At 39.1% G+C, this 24,197-nt stretch overlaps 1 protein-coding gene across 7 annotated transcripts in view; it reads right to left on the reverse strand.

Moving 5' to 3' along the window:
• PARD3B (par-3 family cell polarity regulator beta) overlaps positions 1-24,197 on the reverse strand; it is a 398,314-nt gene that overhangs the window by 35,484 nt on the left and 338,633 nt on the right. For 6 of the 7 annotated variants that reach the window (XM_085066249.1, XM_085066251.1, XM_085066248.1 and 3 more), the window contains one exon: positions 15,764-15,899. The exons of the other annotated variant lie outside the window; for it this stretch is intronic. In XM_085066249.1, the coding sequence (XP_084922375.1) occupies positions 15,764-15,899 (136 nt within the window). The remainder of the gene's footprint in view (positions 1-15,763; positions 15,900-24,197) is intronic. 7 annotated transcript variants of the gene reach the window in all.

Genomic DNA, 24,197 nt, shown 5'->3' on the forward strand with positions numbered 1-24,197 from the left:
ACGGAAAATAAATTATGCAGAGCCATTTTCAGGTTGTCTATCTCATAAAGTTGCAGTTACTGTTCCCTCTCCTGCAGGTATTTAGAGCTGCACACAGAAAACTTCATCATCATTGCAGGGATCAGTATGTTAAAAAAATTGTTTCACAGCTTCCTAACCAGCTACAGAAAAACCACTGCTCCGAGTCAGAAGTTTCCCACTGTTGAAAAATAAAATATACAGTGGATGTTGCATTCAGGATTATTAATTCCTCACTTACATGCTAAGCATCTCGGCCCTTTTACTCTTGCCTTTTAACCTTTTGTTTTGCTGACTTCTGAACAATAAGTCTCCTCCAAATATTTCAGTTACCATGAAGATTAGAAAGAAAATTTGGACCATGTGCTGCCCACTAAGTAAGTAGCAATAGCATAACTTCCTCAAGGCTGATGTGATTTTACCTACACTTTTGTGATCCAGGGCAAAACACTGCTGACTCCATTTAAGCCACACCTGACTTATTTAAAATTATGGGAGATCAGGAAAAGCTTATGAAGATAGGAGTCCTGGGACTCCTAACTTTTTCATTTATTCACTGTGTATACTCAGGAAAGTCACTTGAGCTTGTGCACTGTGGTTTTCTACCCATAAAAAGTGGCAGGATACTACCATTGTATTTTATATGACTGACATTCACTAAAAGACAGGAGCCACCCCAGGAAGGCTGCAGAGTGAAGCTTCTGCTCTGCCATCAATCCAAGTGCTTTGAAAATGCCACCCAGTTCTGCTTTTTGCCTGAAAGTCTGTGTATAAACATGACACACAGAACTGCTGCATTGCTTAGTACATTTTTCAATAGTCTTGTGATCATCTGTTAAAGGACTTGATTCAGATGCTGCTTTGACCTCTGTTCTCAAAGCTCTTCTTTTGTCTGTGAGCGTTTCTAATCACATGGGTTGAGATTCAGCATGCCAAAAAGAGCTGTGGTATAACGGAATTTGCCCTTTAACCTTCAGGTCTCCCCTCTGCTGAGACACAGTTGGTTTTTGTTTTCAATTAAGTGAAAACTGAAGAAAAACGGAGAGGCAAAATTGGATTTGCTCCCCACCCTGGTCTCAGTGTTTCATATACAGGTGAAGCATCAAAATTCACCCATTTATGTTTTGCATTTCAACTCAGCCTGGTTCTGGGAAGTGCAAGTGAAACTTAAGAACACAATTTGACTTGCTAACACTTACTTTAGCTGCTAAAACAGAGGCAGGTGATGTAAGGCAGGGAACTGGATGTTCCATGTGAAATGGAGGAAGTTGATCGATGGGGTCTTCTTAATTCCTTACTGCTGTGATATCCTCATTATCCTACCCTCGAAGACCTCCAGCATTTCCACAGAAAGCATGTTTTTTTCCATCCAGTTTTTTTATGTTTAGCGGCAAAAGGTAAAGACTAAAAATTCTACCAGTGTCCACAATTCAAAAGAATTTTCCTGATGTTTTCCTTACATACACAATGAGGGATATATTTTGCTTTCCTGGTTTTGCAATGGAAGTTGAAACAGTGATTTTGCATTATTATAACACTCATCATTTCTCCCTCTAATTTGGATGGTTTTTAATAAAGCTCCATTGATTCCTCTGAAAGAAATCCCTCCTGGCAAAAGCAGAACACACACGCTGATTGCTAAATATGCAGCAATTATCATATTCAGCAGCGCACTTTAATATCTTATTTATAGATGTATCTATCTATAATTTGCTTTAATTAAGTTGCATTGATTTTAATGGCAGAAGTAGTCCTCAAAGAGGAGCCTAATTTTATATGAGCCCATCGGTACTGCTTTACCATTGTTTGGATATAAGACAGCACCTTTAATATTTCTTTTTGAAATTCTTAGTTGTGCTTTTCTTCACTAAGTGGCTGCAATGGCAAACCAAGATGATGTTCCACAGCAACTCTCAAAACCACCTCCACCACTGAAGAGAGAGAGCACTTTCAACTTTCCTGTTACAAACTTGCCTGTAGGACAGTTTCCAAGAATACTGAAGGAAGCAGCATCTTCCCAGCATATCCTGAGACAGCTTGTTTTTCTGTTCCTGCTCCGTTTTACAGATACCTCAGGATTATAATTGTTAGAGTTTCCCAAATCATGGTCCAACGTTTTCAAGTTTGTTTTGGGTAGTGTGGCAAATAACTAAAACCTTTTTATGCTCATGTCAACAGAAAATACAGGTTTAATAATTTGGGAAGGTGAATCAACAGATGGTTATAGGTGCCTGCTCACGGCCCAATCACCAAGTCATCACCTTGCAAAATTCTCCTAAAGTTCTGTTTTCTGGGCTCAGTTCCATGGGAATGTTGTACTTTCTTTTTGCTAAGTACACACTCACTTTAAGCATTTTATTCTGATCTGGTTTTGAGATAATTCCAAAGAACACTTGATGCTATTAGAACCGTGACTGAGTTTGTCAAAAAAACATCTTGAAGAACAAAAGCAAGGTATGGCTCACTAGAAGAATCTCACAGCCTTGGTTTCTGCTGAGTGCCACCACATACTTTGGCCCTGATTCAGGAAAGCATGCTAAATACTGATGAGGGGGGTTTTGTTTTAATTTCAATAGCATCTGATTCCTCTTGGAGGCATTCCCAAAGCTAACATACACCTGCATCTCTCGGTGCCTCTATCTCCTTTCTGAGTGAAAATACACAGGAAAAACATTTCTATCTCTGTATCCTGAACATGTCTACATGGATTTGAACACAGCACTCCAGTGATGATGATTTTGGCATCTTCATCTCTTAAGTAAATCCATAAGATATTACTGGTTCATATCAACTGAGACTCTATCTCAGAGACTACAGAGATAGCTTTACAACATTAGTTATGCAGATCTTAATGTATCATGCACTGTTAGTATTTTTTTTTAAAGTGAAAAATAAGTACTGGCTTTTTAAATCACTGCCTTTTGGAATATATCAGCACTAATTTTATAAGAATTGTTCATGTTAAAATGCAAGGGCATGATCTCAAAGGAATAGCACTAAAGTAGCTATGCAAGTACATTTTCAGTTTCTGGTCATCATTTTTCATTCACTGATTATTGCTTAAGTGTTGATTAATCGTTATGTTCATGCTGCTAGAATGCATTTTCTCTTGGATGAGAAAAACATCCTTGTCCAAAGGAAAAAAGAGATAGTAATCAAACCATCCTTCCTCTTCCCCATAAGAAACACAGACACACACTCCAGAGTCACTGATGATCTTGGTTTTGCTGTTGAATAGGTTTGAAAATTTTCACTTAGAAAATCAGCTGTATGCAATCAGAACACTACTTGGTTGGTCCGATTGCAAGGCAATTAAATGCTCCCCTTCTGACTGTCTCTCTATACAGATATAGACATACACAAGCTCACACACTAATGTACATACTCAGAATCACTGGTCCCTTCTCCCTATGCAATGAACACCAGGAACACTGAAAACAGCAGTGTTCCATGGTGGAATTAAGCAGAGCTGATTATCTCAGGATTTACTTTTCCTCCTTGGTAATGCCCTACCTCTTGTTCAAGGAGGTGAAACTAATGGTTTAGATTTAGAGGGAGCAGAAAATTCTCTATAAAGGCAATAGACTGAGGGAAATACAAACACAGATGGGAACTTTAAAAGGGAAACAGGCTGTTCCCATAACAGTTTAAAAACATGGCAATTGCCTTAGTTTTGTAGAAAACAAGCTCTCAGCATTTGCTGCATCTTGCAACACTAAGGAGAGAGAAAACAGCAAAGATGGAGGTGAAGCCAGAACTGAAAAGTGTTTTTGTACACACCCCCCACTCTGCTTTTTGAACCCTCACTCCACGATCCTCCGATCCCTTGTGCTGAAGGACTATGGTTTTTTTTGACCAAGCAAAATGAGATCATTTCCTGGCCTGTGTCTCTCTCTGTGGGTGGCTTCCTTTTCCATTAGTTGTATAATATGTTTTGGTTAATTCTATCTCTTAATTGTCTTTAATGAGCCCCAGATTTGCAACACCCTCACTTGCAAACCTACTCTCAAAGTAGAGGCGAACAGAAGCCCTTGAGTTGAGAGAAAATCTTAAAAGTAGCAAAACAAAAAACCAAAAAAATCCACAGCACCCATTAGCATTGATTCTTTCCTACTACAAGGAGGCATTTCAATTGCTCTTCCCCTGAACCAGGCCAATGTAATTAATCTCTTCCCAGCCACTAAAGAGAATAACTTAACCTGTCACAGAGATACACTTGTGATGCAATATACAGCATACTAATCCTTGTGTGGATACATTTCTAAAGCAGGTCTCCTTTAGCTGTTCTACAATATTGTGTGTAATTCCTCTCCCCCCACAAAACCAGTCCTCTGCTTTAGCCTGTTTCAAACTAAGCTGCTTCTTGTTTCTCCCAGTCTTGCATTCTTTGCTTCTCTTCTCACTGTAATTAGTTTACAAGACTACTTATCCAGATGATTACTGCTTTTAAATGACAGTCGTCTTTTCTTTTACTCCAGTTCATTGTTGTGTATCATTTTGTCTTGCAATGTGAATACCCAGTTCTCTAAAGCATTTTCTCATTATGTTATCTCCTGATATAAGGCATTTTGAAATACTTCATGAGAGACATTGTATGAAGTGAATTGAATTGAATTTTCTCTCAAAGTCAGGGGCTTTCAGCATCTTTCTCTAGCTAAGTCAGCAGAGTTCTTGGCACCAATGCCAGGGTGTAATGGCCATGCTTTGCAGCTCAGCTATGAGCTTGTGTTCTTTTTAGGGAAAATGAAATGACAGTGTCAGTACCTGGAAAGCAAACAGAGGACAGATCAATATTTCCATTTATGATGAGGATGGCAAAATGAAAATGTTTGGTGTATTTTTGAGGGTTTTAACACACACATTGAGATAATGCTATTTTGCTGTGTCTACCTACATCTGGTGTTGGTGCTGAATGTGCACACAGGGGGTATATGCATGTGTATGTCAGGGAAGAAAAGAGAGAGGGAAGGGGGAAATAGCAGGGCATGGAACTAAATTGCAGAGCAAGTAGTGGAAATAGACAGTGAAAAGCTTCCTGCAGGCAGGCAGCTTCACAGGGGAGAGCAAGCCTTTCATTGTCTATAAAATCACGCCTTGCTGGAGGTCCTCAAGAGTAGAAGGGGTAGCACCTAGAGGCACTAAATCTCTCACTGTTGTATTATTGCATTTTATGCATTTAGCTACTGTACAAACCAGCACACTGCTTCAAGAGAAGAAAAGGATGAAGAAGGGGGAAAACAACCAAAGGGAAGAATAGGAAGACGGCAGTAAAACTGGAAAACAACCCCCTGCCACAGCTCTCCCCAAGAATACTTCACATCAAAGAAACACTGCGAAGTAAACCGTCACGGAGTTAAAAGTTAACCTCAACTCCTTCCATTGTGATTTGATACCACCATGGAACACTACCCCTACAATTTGAATGGTTAGTCTCTAGCACAGAGTATTAAATCCACCTTAATCCTGTTAAACATAGATGCCAATAAAGAGAGGCGCTCTCTCAATGGCATCGTGACAAAAGCTCTCCACACTGCAAAATCAATATGGTTAACAAAAAAAAAACCAAACCCAACCCGCACCACCCCCCCAAAACTGGATTAATACTGAACAAACAACATCAGCATAAGCAGGCTTAGAGACAGGAATTGCTTTCCATATGCTATGGCATCAGGTTCCTCCGGATCTTCAGATACCAGCCTGTAAATGTTACAGACATTGTTTCTCCTGCTTGCAACTGCTGTTGGGTGGTGACCTTCTTTGCTTGCTGATACCAATTTAGCAGTTGGTACAGTTTTTCTGTGATTTGGTACTGTCTGTTGTTTGCTGGTACCAGATGGATACCAGATGGGTAACTGTGGGCAATGGTTCCTCTGTGTTCCAGGCCCAAAAATCACTGCCTATAGGGTCAGTCTTGTCAGTTGACTCCTAAGTGGCACTTCAAAGCAACATTCTGAAAAACCTCAACATCTGTTCCTTACTCCTAATGACCTTAAAAAAATGTTGCAGACATACTTTCCTTTAGCCAGGAGTTACTGTGCATCTGCAGGAAAAATACAACCCTACAGATGCTCACAGCCATCAAACTCACTCTCACTAATGGCAGCTCCAGGAGCCACCACCTCAACTCCAAAAGTCAGCACCGAATGTGAAGTATAATCAATACATTCTTTTCTGTGGTAGCTCCAAAATATAGGAGATATTTCAAGGCATTTTTCAAAAAAGTACTTTCAGCAGTGAAGTAGAAGAACAAGAAAAACCGAAGTGGCTTTGAAATAGCAGCAGGGATACCTGAGGGCTAAGTTTAAAGCATGGAGGGAAAGCAAGGAAAGATAAAGTGATGGAAGAGATCTGTTAACTATTAATTTCTGATTGGTCTTTTAAAATGTTGACCTAGTTGTCAAACTATATACAACTGAGAGGTTGTCTACAGTTTGAGCTGAAAGGTCAGTTAATGGAGCTGAATACTGCCTACTGCAGTTATCTCCTATGTTATTCCATATGACTGCTTTTGTTTCTAAGAAGGAGAAAAAAAGTTGATTTAGGACAGTACATGAGCATTTTGGTAAATTCTCTATATGTGCTAGAGCAAAACACTGTCTACAGAAAAATATAGCTGACATCAAAGCATGTTCCCCACCCCCTGTCTTGCTTCATGGAGAAGTTATGATAAACAGGTTATGTGTTCCCTAAGGTTACCATGGAAACTCATTCTTTTCAGGCCATCATTTGCAAAGGTAAAATTTGCATTAAAATGTGATGGAATTTGATTTTGTGCATATGTGTGTGAAACTCAAGTGGGGTCATGCTACCATGCAGTATAGCTATTACTTCAAACCCAGGAGCACGCGCCTAAGAGAGAGATCTATTAATCCATGTAAACACCTCAGTGACCAAATTACAGTTTAATTGCTAACTTGACAGGTATCTTCCTAGCAAATTAAGAGAAATACATTAAAAACTAGCTTCAAACGCATATGTAAATGTTCATACTGATGCACTGGTGGGTATCACTAGATAGTATTTTGTTAAATTCCCCATAATCATTTCACAGGAAAGATTGAACTTAGATTGTCAGAATGACTTTGTTTTGATGATGGCAGACCAGGGACGGAAGGCATAGGCATGTAATTAAAATTATACATTTTTATCTTATCTTGAAGGAGTTATCATCACATTATGACCTATAGAATATGATTTAATATAACCGTGCTTACTGCATTACAAGAAACTCTTGAATCCAAGTGACTCACTTTGTTTTGAGTTACACAGTAACTTCAAAATCAAAATTTCACTCTAGGTATCTGCCACTCTGACTTTTCTTGGAATAGCTGATGGTGTAATGTATACACCTGATCCAGGCTTCCCCAGGGTCGAGGTTCCTTCAGAGCTACTGCCATTGTTTGCTGTCACATGCAGCTGTGGCATTCCTAACACAGAAGTGCATTATTTGCAATAGTAATTTTGACAATCATTATTCCAGTGTAGCAAGAAAACAGATGAACAGACTGAATCTAGAAAAATCTTACAATTGGTGACCAGACCGCATTTTAGAGGAGATACCAGTATTTGCCCTCCTGCTCAGTTGTACGCATTCACAACTTAGATGCTAGATTTGATATACTACTTTGTGAAATCTATGCTACTCTGGGACGCTGTATTATTCACATATCATCTGTCCTGCACAGCAAGACACTCTTGGAGGCAGCAGGGTCAGAACCCATATTTCTGCTTGCAAGGCAGACATTCCAATATCACCTGGATTGCAGAAGACTCAATATCTCCTATCATACAGGACTTATGACATACAGTTCAGGTGGAATGACTCTACTTAATATCGGGCAACATGACACTTAACACAGCAGTCAGGCCATTTGATGAGGACAAAGCACCAAAAACACAGGCAGCAGTAGGTGTTGCTCTTGATTTCTTGGTGTTTAGTGTCAAAACCACTTGTTTAATATAAAAAAATCTTAATAGTGTCTAAAAAAAAAACCACAACACCCCCCCCCCCCCCCCAAAATCAAACCAAAATCAATCCTTCAGATTAGGTTGCATGATGCCATTCTGCATTGGGAAATTTCTGCTTACAAATTCAATTTACTAAACCAAGCAAAAACACTAAAGAATTTTTTAGAAAACAAAGGCAAAGAAAGATTAAATTGATTACTAAATTTTGCAGAACTTCTCAAAACTCAGCACATTTGATAGAAGGAACGTGTTCCAGTCAGATTCTGTATGGAGCAAGAAGGAAGATGCTAGTGCTTCCTTTTCCAGTGGTTTTTAAGAGCCAGACTTAGGGCTGAACACTGAAGAGAGCTGGCCTTGAGCAGAACAGTCAAAGTTATGTACAGCACCAGCCTTACAGGGTAAATGCAGTTCTTTTCCCATATTTTGTACTTTATTTTAATGCAGTCTTCATATTAGATTAGCATCTGCACTACAGACCTTAGACTGGGAACTAATAAAGTTATCCACCCAATCTCTCAATGCCTGAGTCACTGACTTTCTTTTTCATTTTAAATAATTATAACAATGTCGCCTGTTTGTTGAGAAAAATACGGCCTTTATATATTCACAGATAATTGCAGATACCCAGCACCCAGTGATACATTCTAATTACTTTTCACACCTTGGCTGTGAAGAAATCTTGAACTTTTTAGTTTTCAACTGCAAGAAAACAATGTAGCCAGAGCACTGACACCCTGACTGCTGAAACTGTGCCTAGGCTGAAATTTACCAAGCAGTTCTGCTAAAGCATTTTGCAGTGGGGAACTTCAGCAAAACTCAAGAAGACCCAAGGCCTCCACCTCAGATCTTGCACTGCAGTAATGAGAAGCGCTGCACAGTTATACAACAGAAGAACTCAATCCAGAAATCAAAAGTAATAAAAAGCCCATTTTTTCAGTTGGCTTCTGTCACATACTTAACTATAACAAATACAAGATCTGTGTTCTCTAACAGCCTCAATGACATAGTTGTATTACTTGACCCAGCTTCTTTCAAGCTCAACCCTTGACCTCCAAGTTCTGCACACATTGGGCAATCACTGCTGTTTGCCTCATTGAGGTCATTCTGCTTTCCGTGATGTTAAATGGACAAATTTTGCAGTCCTTTGTCCAAACCACTCTGTTTTAGTGGGATGTTATCCCTAGCAGGCAGAGCTGGACAGTGACCAGCATTTTTAGGAAAGGGAGTGCTGTCTGGGACAACAGTAGCCAGGCAACTCTTTGGATCATGGGTATGTTTAAGGGAAGAGATTTCTTTTTAATCAGCAACACACCGAACATGAACATGACCCAGGGAGATTAAGTTGTGCGAACTGAAAAAGAAGTCAACCATGCCAGCATCTATTTGACAAATGCACCGGATACCTGGTAGTAAAGGCCAAAGCTTGTGCCTGAAAAGGGGTCAGGTTTGAGGCCTGATTTCAGGCCTGATCCAGTAAATACCTAAGTGCATGCTTAGCCTCAGACATGAATTTCAGTGGCATTACAGACTTGTCTTGTGATTAAAAAATGAGTGTTGTAACTGGGGCCCCCTTTTAGAAGTTGAAGCAGGCCTCCTACTAATGGCCAGCGGAAGAGGAGGTCAATTTTAAAAGGAAATCTACTTTCCCCCTTCCCTTGTAGTCAGAGCCATGAGCAGCTGCATTTGATTCTATTGGTGTGTGGGGCACCAAGCTGCTGGGGTTGGGACAAAGCTGTCACGGAGAAGTATCACTGGGGTAAGTAAGGGAAAGCTCAGGGTGCAAAGTGCTGCCTTTGGCAGCCCCATGTGCAAGGGCTTGGTGTTAAAATCTCAGTCTTCTGCCAGCTTCCCCATGTGATGCTGGCAGATTTGGCAGAGTGTGCACACGTGCTCAGGAAAAATGGACACACAGTCCCCTGTCTACAAAGTGACCAACAAACAGTCAAAAACTTGTTAAAGCCTATGCTGGCAGAAGCTTGCCAAACCCGGAGCAAATTGCAAAGACCCCGCTACTACTGAGAACTGCACTCATGCCAGATTACAGCCTAGCTCCAAAAAGGCTATTATTGCCCATTTTCTGTGCACCACAGAATAAAAAGTCCACAGATAAAAGCTGTAGAGCTGTAGGTTCTGTGTTCAAACACAGTAACAGTTCAGCATACTAAACAGCATGGATTACCTGCTCACGAACTCCCCATATCAATATAATTAGCAGTTAGAGATTTGTTTCTTGCCTCCCTGAACATATTGGCAAATTAGTCAAAATGTATACAATGGAAAACCTCTAGGGCCCTTCATACCATATCAAGATGATCCACTGCAGCTGTCATGATCTCTGCAATGCCCCACTCACATCCTCCATTTGGGCAATATCAGAAGAACCTGTCCTAACTGCAAGGGACATGATTGCTGGCACATGTGTAAATTTGGAACCTCTCAGTACTGTGAGCCTGCAAGGATGGCCACAGCCTGGCAGCACTGCATGTTTTTTGTCTGATTTCTTTCAACAACTTGTATGAAATAAGAGAGGTGCTTAGAGTTTGTCCTCCTCAGAATCACCCCCCAGGATTGAAAAACTACAAAACCCAGCTGTATGCTGAGGCACCTTGTGGAATAGATGGCATGATGTATTTCTGGAATTCACATAATATTGTAGGGTATAAACCATACCAATGCACTTTGATAAGACGACATATGGCACCAGAACTGTCTCCCCTGGTAAATGAGAGCATTTACAAAGTGTATGCATGAAGCCATGAGCACTTCAGACTCCCCTCTGGTTCAGATAATCTGTGCCAAATCTAACCTTTGTGTAAGTAGGAATCATTCCAAACAAGTTATAGAAGTCACTCTTTATTACTAGTATTAATGGAACTGAATTTGGCTCTCCTTGCATATGCCATTTGGAATAGTTTATTTTTCACATGAGGTTTGGCAGAGATTTCTCCCAAATAACTTCCCCCCCAAACTACCCCCAAAAGCCGGCCTGTAAATTTTAAAATTGCTCTGCTTAGTTAGAACAGCTCTATAAAATACATCCCAATCTGAAACCTTCATTATGCAGATAAGTTGGAACCATAAAAAGTTCTCACTCGGTAAGTTAATCATACATACTAGCAAAATGTTTTGTGTACTCTCTTAATTAATACTCTTACAACAAATACTTCCGATCTGTATTTTTCAAAGCAGCTTTACTTCAAATATGTTATTGTATTTTTCTTTTTTTTTTCTTTTTATTTAATATTTTCTACAAATAGCCTGTGGACTCAAGAAGTCTGGAATTTGCATCAGTTTCTGCTACATGGATTCACATAAAATTGTCAGCTTCTCCCATTGCGCTAGAAGACAGGAATGTTACTATTCTAGAAGCTGGAATTCTGGTTTCTAACCATAGTCCAACACAAACGTTTGTGTGTTTTAGGAACCTAACCTATTTGAAATGCAACATCCTGAACCTGGAATTAATTGATCATGAAAAGTACAAACAGCTCCTTATTCATCCTGAAGGAAGCGCAGAACCCTTTGACACATTATGGAAAAATAATGCAGTTATTAATGCTCCTTTCTTTGTTCTCGTTGATTTTTAGGCTTGGAATCCTGCCAGGCACACAATAAAGTACATGGCCTTTAACACATACAGGCATGATTCTTCTTTTCTAGTCTCAACTGGGAACTGACAAAACTCAGTATATTACAGGTCTGTTTCAATTGAAATGTTCACAGCTAGTATCCAGAGACAGGTTTTCTTGTATCTTTAGGTTATTTACAAGCTTGCAAATCTGATCTGCAAATAAGGAAATGGCTTTTAGAATCAGTTAACCCAAGGCTCTGTACGGTGAAGCTGATGTGGTCACTAACAGGTGAAGAACTATTTGCAATGTGGCCAGTGTTACATGCAGCCCTTCAATGTACATTAAAAAGAGAAACTTTCAAGGATTTACTGCCATCCTGAAGGAAAGAATTGATGTTTTAAGTAACTGGTTTTGTACAAAGTCTGTAAGACAATCCAAGTAAATCCTCAAATAGATGATTAATTCCTCATTATTTAAATGCCCTTAAATACAAGTGCAGATGCTAACTGCATGCCTTTGTCTTGACAGCTCCTTAGCTATTTCTCATGATCTGCTGTTAGGCTGTGACTCTAAAGCCCTGAAAAAGACTGCCTGTGAAAAAGCCTTCCAGCTCCTAGAGAGACTAAGTTTTTGCAGCTTATTCTTACACAGTTCTTTCACGGTCTGACTGATACTGCAGCTATGATAATAGCACATAAACATCTGCCTCATTTGGGAGACCCAGATTAGGTTTTTATTGAATATGTTCATGAGTGCTTTGAATGTCTGATGTCCCATTAAGACACAAGCATGCCTAAGACACGAGCACATACCTAAACCCTTTTTGGAGCAGATACATCCCCATATTCCTTAGCTGTCAGAAAATTTTAGGGTAATCTTATTTTACGCTCACAACAATAGGTATTCATTTTCTTAGACAATATTTATACTTATTATCAGCCTGTCCTTTGGCTAACTAGCTAGGTTTACTTGAAGCCTTGTGATCCACCATACAGAATTTGGATATAATTTATCCTACTTATAAACCTGAAAAGAGGAGGTGGGAATGGGGGATTGTAGAGAAAGTCTAAAGGATGCAGAACTCGACCACTAACCGAAGCACAATGGAACTGGAAAAGAATTTTAAAGGGTCTGGCTCTACAGCAGAGACAGTGCTATATACATTTGTCTGTTTATGGAGACACACTATACTGAATTATTCAGCTCCTTACAAAAAGAAAAGTAACAGACTGTGGGGAAGAGAAAGCAGAATGAAGGCGCAAGAGAGCAAAAATATCATCCAGTACCAGATGAGAAGAACAGAGGAGAATTGGAAAATGGATGCAGGGGGGAAGAATGGATGATGAGAGAATAGCAGGCCTATTTAAAATGAATTTTTGACCTTATTTTTAAAACATTTATGGATCCCAATTGCCTGTCATGAGATCATTTTCCCTTACAATGCTAGCTTTTCAGCCAGCTCTGCACTTTAACTTGATTTATCCCACTTAAAAAAAAGTAGATTGTTAGAAATACCCCTTCTATTAGAAATTCTGTCCCATTACAGTGTCAGCTAAGGGCCACTTGTCAATGTCAGCTTTATCAGATAGAAATTTGCTTCATGAGTTCTCAGATACTATTTTGGAGGATAAGATCCAGGATCCATTTCTGGGGCTGCTGATTTGCAATGGGATAGTGTCTTCTCAAATTATCCTCTGCTTTTCCCAACTTATCTACATGTTTCATGAGATGGTGGGAAGTGATTACAGCAGCTGCTGTACATTAGAAAGACATCTTATAGGAAAGTTGGCTTAGGTAAAACAGTTGACTGAGAAAAGTACAGAAAGGACTAACCGAGTGTTAAAAATACAGAGACCCAGCGTTTCTTTTCCAGCTGCAGCTTCCCTGGTGCCATAACCTCCTGTGGGAAGAAAGAAAACTTCTACCAGAAGTTTTTCCTCCTCCTAAGCTGTCTGTTGTCTCTTTAAAGAAAGACTTGATGTCCTGAAGATTAGAGTAAGTTTTTATTTTTTCACAATTATGCATTTAGTCACCAGCATGTCTCTTCACTGGTGATAAAGGTGGAAAAAAATCAGCTGTTGTTCAATCTGAGTTACCACAGTACTGCTGAGGGTCAGCTGCCCGAGGTGGGAATGATGACATTGCTTAAAAAATAACTTGAGGACTCCCTGCAAGACACTCTGAGATATTTGTTTTCCTTTTAATTTTTTGATTCTATTTTTGTTCCTTTTTTTCTGTCTCTGTAGATAGTAACAGGTATTTTAAGGATTAAACTACATTCAGGAGAAGAATTTTCAGCCATGAATCAAAATAGAGTAAGCTCTGGCGGCAATATTTTCTAGACTAAAAGACAGTGCCTATGAAAGCAAGGCTGGATGGATCAATGGGTGATATTGTTGCAGTGAAGAGACCAGAAGTCTTTGAAATTTATAAACCACTTCAATAAGAAAAACTGTTGCAGCAACAAACTTCAGAGTACTAAAGCCCTCAAGGTAAACTCTGAGTTTTGAGCAGACTGCCATTCCCCACAACAAAACTATTTATAAATATTCTGCATTGGAAGAACAAAAAGCGGCAATTCTGGTGCCACTATTATGAATCATTTCAAGACCGAGATACTTTAGGCAGCCTTTCAGGTACTTTGATTAAGGACAACATGCCTCACAGGAAAGGCAAAGCTTTGGAAATCAGTAATCACTGGGAATTATACCTAACAGGAAGGGCTTAGAGAGGATTACCTAGAAAAAAGCTTTGTGAATCTTGTGAAACTACACTGGATCATAAATCTCAACCTCCTCTGAGCATTAATAAAGGTTTATCAGTTTCAGATAAGAAGTAGAAATCCTCAGGCTGCTGAAGAGGTGGCAATGACCAAGTCTGAGGCCTGTCAGGACACTTATCACAACATGGAATTTCAACAGAAAGACACATTTGATGCATATGCTTATTTTAGTTTACAAAAGCAATTCAGAAGAAGAATGGCAGGTACATTGACTCACAAATTTGGGTCACAAAATTTAAGGCAGTGGATTAAAGTTAACTGCTCTAAGGAAAGAATTATTTCGCTGAAGATGACACTTTCGGTAATTGAATCAGAATAATATATACAACAACAGTTTTGGAGTTAATGAACAAATATATATGATAATTTATGTAAAAAAACCCCCTTTTTAACTCTGTATCTCTCTGTGCTTGCAATAAAGTCTTGTCTTGTATAGGATTTTTTGTACTACAGCCCCAGCCATTGCAGATTTCACTTCAGCATTCACACTGATAGTTTGGAGACATTAAAACCAGTCTTAGTTCAAACTTCAGATGCATATGGATGCTTAAGATTTCAACACAATTCTGTCCCTTTTTAAACTAAAATTTCAAAGTTAGCATAAGTTGCACTTTATCAAAGTTACATTTCTGAATGCTGGTTGTTTATAATTACTTCTAAAGACACAGAGTCCAAGTCCAAAACTTGCTCAGTCAGAGCTCTTGCGTACCCATAGACTATGGCTGTTGCATTTATTTAACACATTTAAAAATCTGGTAATGTTGATTTAATCTCTGGTTCTTCTGTAAGTTATAGGCTACTCTTCAATAGTGGGGTAGATAATATGTTTCTGTGTGAGTCCTGGATGTAAAATAGGGAATACACCATGCCTGCAACAGTTCCATAGTGTTGGTAGAATATTTTAAGATCTTTTGATGGCAGAGGAGCAAATCATTACATTTTTCACTTTATGTAAGTTACAAAGGCTGTAACGTGGTCAGACTGCTACTGTCCAGTGTGCAGAAGGAAGGGAAGGGCAGATATGCCTCTATTTCCTCTCTTACTCTGCAGCTAAGTGTAGTGACAGTAGGCTCTTTTAATGTTCTTGTTAACCCTTAGAATCACTGGATGAACTGCCAGAGTACCATAAATCCATCTTAAAAGCCTTGATGCTACCACATATGATGAAGTTTGGCAGTGACTCTCTATCTTGGACTTAAAGAGAGGAAACCTGGGACTAAATCAAACACAGTGAACAGTCAATTTTAGCCAAGTTAGTATTAACATTTTCTTTGGTAGGCTGGCATTAAGGATTTCTCCATTTCTATGAACTCCCTAAATCCATGTAAAACTCATACAGGATTTCTGGAAAACACAAACAAATCAGCACCTTCTGCTAACTCTGAATGTTGCAGAAGTACTTTGCAGTCCATTGTGGACTTACCCAACGCTGGTCGTAGTCAGACAGCTGAGTTCTTCCCTCATCATCCTCATAGAAAGGCAAACCTTCCCTCCTGGCCTGGTGGTACTCCTTCCGTAACCTCTGGATACGGTCAGCATTCCCACTACCTGTGCAGCCACTGAGGAGAAAAAAAAAAAAAAAAAGCTAAATAAAACTCCTATGAACACACATCTCTAACACCAGGTATGCACACAGAATTGCCAGACCCTGTCTGATTTTCTGTCTGATTTTCCTGATTTGCATAGTTCCCACTGGTTCATATCAGCCTTATTTTTGCTTTCTTGTTATAACAAAGCTGCTAATTGTGAACTTGATTCCTGCTTTTAAGAAAGGCTGTCCCTGTCCAAAGAACTTAACAATTCCAGTACAAGACAAGAGACAACAGATGGATGTAGACAGATGGGGGAGCACAAGAAAACTTTTAACATTCCTGTGAGCAGCTATAAATGACTATCATATTTTAATAATAATGATGATGATGATAAGCTGACAAAAAATGTTTCCTTTTGCTCCCATGCTAAATGTGGAATTTCCCTAAAATTGCATATGTTCTAGGTAAAGAATAAACTATTATTCGTGAAGAAGCACAGAAAAGTTTTGTCTCATTAAAAAAACAAGCTTCTGCCGAATTATACAAAGAACTCAAACATTAGCCATGAAAATTCAGGAGAGGCAAGAGAGATGGGAAAGCACACTATTAAATCCTGACACCATCTTTTTAAAGTGGTAATTAAACAGTAATTCACTTGGTAATCCACAAAGACTCACTTGTTGCTGAACCGCATACATTGCAAATTGCTCTGGTAAATCCAGTGGAGTTGCTTAGTTTATCAAGTTAAACATATGCCTTCTTGGATTTTGACCCTAGTGAGCCTTCTAAAACCTTACAGCATGACTTGTACAACTGTGGAAGCTCAAGCTGTAACCAGGAAGTATTAAATAAAATCCTGAAAATGGCTAAGAATTAAAAAAACTTTGGATATATTTAAAATGAATAAATTAAATGTTTCCTGCAGCTATTTCCAGCCCTGCTGTAGTCAGCACTAGGGTGAGTACTGACTGCATGGCTAAATGGCATTTACTGGCATTCACAGGGAATTATTAATTATACAATTAATTTGTGGCTGCTCCTAAACTCAAACCATTGTTATTGCAGCACATCACCATATATTCTCCTAATCTATAATCTTAACTCTGCCTCGCCAACAGTGGACTACAGAGACAGAGATTTATGCACATGAGCAGACTCAGTAGAGCATCTTGCTACACTGCACTCCACTATGACTGTGCCAGAATCTAGGGAAGCCTTTACAGAATTTGCACAGCAAACTGAATGTGGACAGCACATACAAAATATTGGACATAAACCTATCAGTTCAACAACAGTCAGTTTCTAGTAGCTATTGGCAATCTAGGCTGGTTAGAAATTTACTACCAACAAAGGGAAATTCAATGTAGGCATCAAATGCAACTGAAATGCAGTCAGGATTGGTAATGTTTACTTGTGGCATCAGTATGTTTCCATCAAAAATCTAATTACTTCCTTTCCTGGAACCTATGTTATCCATCCACTCTACAAAGTCCCAGAGGTTTCAAGCTTCCCTGGCTGACTGACCCAAATCTTCCATAGTATAAGAAATTTTTCTCATGATCTGCCAAGTCAGTGCAGAAATCTTGCACAAACTCTGTGGACTACTGAGGAAAAAAATGTATATTCCCTCTTCACCTTTATTCCTTCCACAGATAGGATTGGTTCTTGCATGAATTCTTGTCAAAGAGTGGAGAACCATTTCCAGTTTGCAAAATACTGAGACTGAGGTCTAGCTAATGGGGACTATCACTTGGAAGAGTGAAGCTTGGTCCATAGCTCATGAGCAGTACAATACCTGTGAAATCCCCTGACATTACTTGTGAGTACAGATAAAGTGTTTAATGAGGGCTGTTAACATACAGAAAAGGCCCCAAGTATTGTCCCTGTTGCTTTGCCAACACCACTGCCCAAAGCAGTGCTAGCTAAGAGGGAAACACAGAAATACAGGCAACAGGTCTAGTTTGACTCCAGCCAATCTGGCTCCCTGCACCTCTCTGCAAACTGTATAGAACCTGTCACCAGTGGTCTAGTGACCACACATCCACTTTCTACCTCCAGGTTCTTTGGCTGAAGAGGCAATCTGAAAATACCACACAGGCTGGGTTTTCTGCCCCCTACTTAAACTAAATCTGAGATTGATATATTGCAAGAGACAGTAACAGGAGCCTGTGCTCCACTGACTGTAGATCTCGTGTAGGTGAATGTCCTTCTGCTCAAACCCTTTGAGCCAGCAAGTGGAGGTGGTGCTGCAGAGTTCAAGCTGATGATATATGTTACAAGACAGTGCCTGACAGATTTTGCTTTGGCAAACCTCTGCCACGCTGTATTAAACTACAAACCCTAACCAAGAGAATGAGTAGGAACATTTGAATGAAAGATAGCAGCACATGGAAAGTTATCCATCTGGATTAGTGTGAAAACACAAGCATAATCTCTGTGGAAACAAGCAGCTCCGTGAAGTCTGATTTCCTGTGCTTCTCTCCTGTGGGTTCTCTCGTGTCTGATAATGGTTCACACTGCAGTGTTTTTCTCCAGCAAGAGCATTCATCTGGGCCTCTCTAGCAGGCTGCTTATTTTCACAAAACTTAGTGTTCCAGTATCTCTTGAACATTAAGTCACCAGTCAAGTCTGGTCAAAAATGGCCAGCAGGTTCAGAACTTGTTAGAAAAGTCAAGAGAAGAGGTAGGAAGAAGGTTGGTCAGTACATCCGCTTCATACTTTCAGGATACAGCTAAAGATCCACAATTTTTTTTCTTTTCTCTGTCACAGTTTATAGGCTTAAATGTAAAAGACATTGGCTTTTGAAAGAGCTGCATTCTAGCTTACCATGAAAGTTTTACCCATTCCTGAGTAAAGTGAGATAAATATGATGCCCTGTGCAATGCTCATGAAACAGTTCTGAATTTCAAGTTGGCTCCTGACAATTATGTGAATATATGAACCACATTCAAACTCACCAGATGAATTCAATCAGCACTGTGCAAATATCGCATACATAATCTATTAGTTTACCCCAAAGAAACTGAAGCATTGAATTCAAACAGAATGAAGTCATCAGTAATAAAAAAAAGAAACTGATAAGGCAATATTAAAAAAAACCAAACACAATATTCCAAGATTTGCAGAGAAGATCATACATTGACTGTAAACTATTCTCCCATCTGCCTATAAATACATAATTAAAAAATATTGGTTTGATCAGATAGCAGTTCTCAGACAGGGAAACAGCAGATGAATACCAGTTCAAATGTTTCAGATGCATGACTATTTATACTGAAAAGGAACCTGAACTTACAGAGGAAATATAAAAACAATACTCCAATCAAAGTCAGCTTCTATTAAGGACACTTACTGAAGCTTTTCAGCAAGCCTAGTAAGTACAGCAGACAGATTTCTTTTACAGTAGCTTTACATTTAGTGCAGTGCTCTCTCCTTGAGGAGATATAACTATTACAGTCCTCATCATGTCTACAATTTGGTGCACACTTGCTTCCCTGACATGGCTCTGGAGCTGGACTACATGTTTTTCAGAGAACCATGCAAGCACACATTTACCATTCCCTCCACCATTACATATTCCCAGGATCCAACATTTAATCTACCCATAGACTTCTCTGTGTCACAAGACTCTTAGAGAACTGTCCACTCTGCATTCTTCGATTGATTTCAGAATGATTTCTTAAAATTGTGCTACGTGTAAGAAGACTGATTCAGAAGCAGCTGACACTGGGAAGTTTTAAAACAATGTCTATGTGTAGGAATAAATCTCTGAGAAACTTCAAAAAGAGTTATGAAGACTCAGGTGCTGATTTCAAACAATAATAACAAAACACGTCCAAAATCCCAAGCCATAAACAATCTTAAGAGTTCAACAGCTCTTCCAATAAGCTGCACACACTGCAAGGGATTTTTTTTAATAGAAAAGAAAAAGAAAACTTCCATGAACATTCAAAAGAGGAAAAAGCACATTCCTGTCAGTCATTCTGTAGTTTGTTAAATACAGTCCTTAAAACCAAAGCTTTCTTCTGGCTTGGGAGAAAGATAAAAACAATTCTGTGCTATTGTTCTAACCCACATGATCGTTCTAACCCAGCTGCTGGGGCTGTACCACCAACTGGATAAACAATGGCCAGAAATCTCCCCCCTGTGCCTGCAGCTGTCAGAAGCACCATGCAGGGCACACCTTGCCCACTGTGAGCACAAAGGGACCTGCTTCGAAAGAGCCTCTCAACCAATACAGCTGTAACAGACATGCCAAGACAAAAATGGAACCATAACATAGCAGAGACTGAGCTTCAAGTTCTCCAACATCATGTAAAATATGACTGTGAAATTTCACCCCATCATCTCTGAAGAGAGAGATGAACTAGCACCATAGCAGTATTATTATATATCCAATATGACAGACTAGCTTTTTTTTCCCAAAGAATCCAAACACCATAATCAGCATTTAACATGTATGGCTCAGGTTTTGCACAGTAAAATCTCCTCTGTGTTCTTCCTCTGAGTTGCTAATCTGGATTTCCATCATTCAAGTTAAAATGACATTTTTTAAATTAGTGACTACTTACTGCAGCTTTCTTGATAATACAGAATTAAAAACAAGTGTTGTGCATACAAAGTAAGATGAACCACTTAAAGCTATACATAAACATACATTTAAAGAGGCAATAAACATTTTGTTTCCAGTGGTTTTCTTAAACACATTAATATTGCACAGGGCTTTTTTGCCAGCCACTTCTTTCAAACACTGATTTCACCCAGCTGACTGTCAGCCCCCTAAGCAAACAACTGGTGCTTCCAAGTTAAAATAAAGCAACACAAGCAAACAAAAAAGAAGAAAAATTATTCTTTTAGAGAATTTTCCATTAATAAATAAATCCAAGACAAAACATGATTCACAGACTCTAGAGAATGGACAATCTTCCATTCACAACCTGCTAAAAAACAAAACTAATTTTACATACTGACAGGAACACAGTGGTCTACAAAGATATACAGTATAAGGGTGTCCAACAGAGCATGTAAGAGTATCTTCCACTTAGGATAAAAAACTTCCATTTTGAAGTTATAACAAATAAATATTTGAGTAAGTTACTCTTTCAGTTCCGGCCCTTGCATTTCTACCCTGAAGAATTACATTGCTTATGAAGATATTTCTGCAACCTCAATAGTTAGAAGGAATAACAAAGAATGGTGGGAAGTGATAAAAAGATAATCAATGGTAAGAACATAATCCTACAATATTTCAGCTTTCATCTTTTTCACCACCAAGAGAAAGAGATTTTAGAAAGAAACGAACATTTGCTGTTTTCATATGCACTTGAGTAAGGAAATGGTATTGCAAGGAAAAACTTGCCAGAAATGCCTTACTGACATCACCAATACTGCATTGCTGACATCACTGACATTGCCTTGCAGGTTCAGGAATCACCTTTGATGTTTAGCCAAAGCCAGCCTGGGTTTTGGCTACACACACGCCATACTGAGGACCCAATCAAAGAATCACATCTTTCTAGGAACTGGAACCATACATATAGCTTTACTGGTCTCCACACCATCTGCTTTCTTGCTCTGGGCAGGAATATACTCCATGTATACACAATTCCTGTCTTTCTCAATGGAGAGGGCCTCCACAAGGACACCTGATTTGCACACCTGTGCAAAGTGACCGGAAGGCAGACTTTGAGCCTTGTTCCATTTAGGCAGGACTGTCTGAGAAGGTCTGCATAGATGGACTGACATGAGAACCATTAGATGAATGTGCTGCTATGTACATAAATACATATAAAGAATCATAAACAAACTGCAGAAAACCAAATTACACTGAAGAAGCAATTTACATTTATTAGAACCTGTTCTTTTAAGTCAAAATTTGTTAAAGCCCGAATCTTCATCTGCTTTCCAATATTTAAAAAAATCATGACTGGGCTTCAGTGGAACATACGCTGTCACCTTTCAATTCTTTAGGCTAACATAAAAGCAGTACAACCACTTTTGTCCAAAAGGTCAAAGCCTTCTAGGGCAGCACATGACTACCATTTGTCTGGACGTAAATTGAGTCCTACTGACCCTGTAACATCACTACTGACCTCCTGACATTAGGAGCTTAGTGGAAAGAGAGAAGATGATATTCTCAGGTTCCTACAGACTCATTAGGAAGAAAGAAGGAAAGAGAACCTTGCATGATATGAATTAGCAATGTCATTAACCTTTTCTTTCCCCAAATAGCTCACAATATGTTTACAGAAGCCTCAAAAGAACCATTTGAAGATTGAGACCAACAGATTTGTATCACTTTCAGTTTTTCCAAACTGTTTATAAAATATCTCTCAGTGGCTTGACACAAAGCAACCTTTTATGTTTCCCTCCCTTCACATGACATACAACACCTTTTCCTGTTTGTCATGGCAGACGGCCTAGACATTCAAATGAGCATCATCTTCTCAAACCAGCCACTTCTCATCTCCATTACTCTCCTTCATAACTCATAGTTGTATAACTCATAGCTGGCCAGAAATAACGGGAGGTATAGCCTAATTTGTTGTTTTATGGAAATAAAATTGGCATGCTGAAGTTTAACTTCACTGTAAGCAGATATGGTATGTGCTACTCTAACAGAAACACATTATTTGCAATCAAGTAGAAAGGAAATAGAAAAAGGCAGACATTTTCTTGTTTGTAGCCAGATTGTCATCCTCATTTCAAAGAAAAGAGATTTTTTTCCTTTTCTCTGCTCAATGTCTTGTGCCTCATCAAAGAAGGCAATCACCAGATCTTAACTAATAATAAAAAAGGGATGCCTTTCCAGTTCAGGCTGGTTAATGGCAATGTCTGTTTCTGGCATGGGACCAGTTTACTGCTGTCTTGTTGATGTGAGATGTGCACTTGTCTCCGAAGGGCTCGGAAAGCAGGGAGATTAGGGACTCGGCTGCTGACAACAACCAAACTCTCTATAAACAATACACAATGAAAATAATGAAAAGCAGATTTTCCTGGTATTTTCAGTAGCCTCTAGACAATGCAACAGTTTCTGGTTTCTTCACTAAAGATGATATCAATTATGCCTTTTATCCATCATGCAGAAGTCACGTGTGAGGCATAATTGAAGGCCTTCTCTCCAAGGTAATTTCATCTGGATTTACACGGCAAAGTACTTAAATTGCCTTTTTTGGCACTTTGTATTACAACACAGCTTGGGAGGGGGTATTTTACTTTGCTGATGTAAAGCAGCTGGCATATTTACAATAGATAGGTCACATCAACACAGAGCAGATTTTCAGCCCTCCAAACGCCATTTACAGCAGCTTTAACAATTCAACAAAGCAAACGCTGAATGCTAAACTCTAGTGTAGAAATGTAAGTCTATTTCTTAAAAGGCAATTACACCTGCCTGCAACTGGCAGCTAGGTTTTTTCACTTACAGGCTATTGCTTTTCACACTGCCATTTATTAAACTTATCACTAAAGCTGAAATAATAACTACTTTACAAACTTCCAATGAATTAGCCATTCAAGAGTCCCTCAGGAATTCTCTTTACCCCACACAAAGCAAAAGCAGGAGGGAGAGAAGGTGACAATTCAGTGCAGTCTTCATTTCTGCACGCCCTTGTGAGAGAAGAATTGAGGATCTAAGAATTCCCTCACAGTAGATGCTGCTGCCCCTGTTCTGAAACATATTTTGATGAAAACTACAAAGCCCAGAGTAACTATCCATTTTCTCTCAGAAATTACTTCTCCAAGTTTCATACTAGAGACTATGTCATCTGCTCTTCGTTACATACATGCCAATCCATGCCACTGGCAGAGTGGCAGCAACTAATCCTCTGTGTGGTTTGCTTTTTTAATACCTGGCCTAGCTAGAAAGGAGGTAGAGATCTCAACCTCAACTGAAAAAAAAGGTCTCTCTGTCTGTAATTCTATGACAGATATAGCTTACATTTTAAAAATAAAAAAGAATTTACATCATGTGCAAAGCATCAGGGATGTACAGATCTCAGAGCCAAAACACATCCTTACCATAAAGTTGGCTTTTTAGGGGTGTTTCAAATGAATGGTCACTACAAAGATAACATTAATCCAGTATTAGGACTTTTACAGGAAAAAAATACAAATGTAATTTATCTTTTTTAACTGTCAGCTGCATTTCTAAAGCTTTAAAGTCTGTAGCTTCCAGCGGCCTTTTGTCTTTCTGCCATGGCAGGAATATCTTGGACAGCTGTAAGAGCTTTGTAAGCTATCTTTCTCAAAATCCATTAGCTAATTCAAGGAACCTAATTAGAGCTGCCATTTTGATGGAGCATATTGAATGCTCTGTATAAACTA

The sequence above is a fragment of the Lichenostomus cassidix genome, chromosome 7, assembly GCF_008360975.1.
Source record: "Lichenostomus cassidix isolate B80296 chromosome 7, HeHo_3.0, whole genome shotgun sequence".
Taxonomy (NCBI): domain Eukaryota; kingdom Metazoa; phylum Chordata; class Aves; order Passeriformes; family Meliphagidae; genus Lichenostomus; species Lichenostomus cassidix.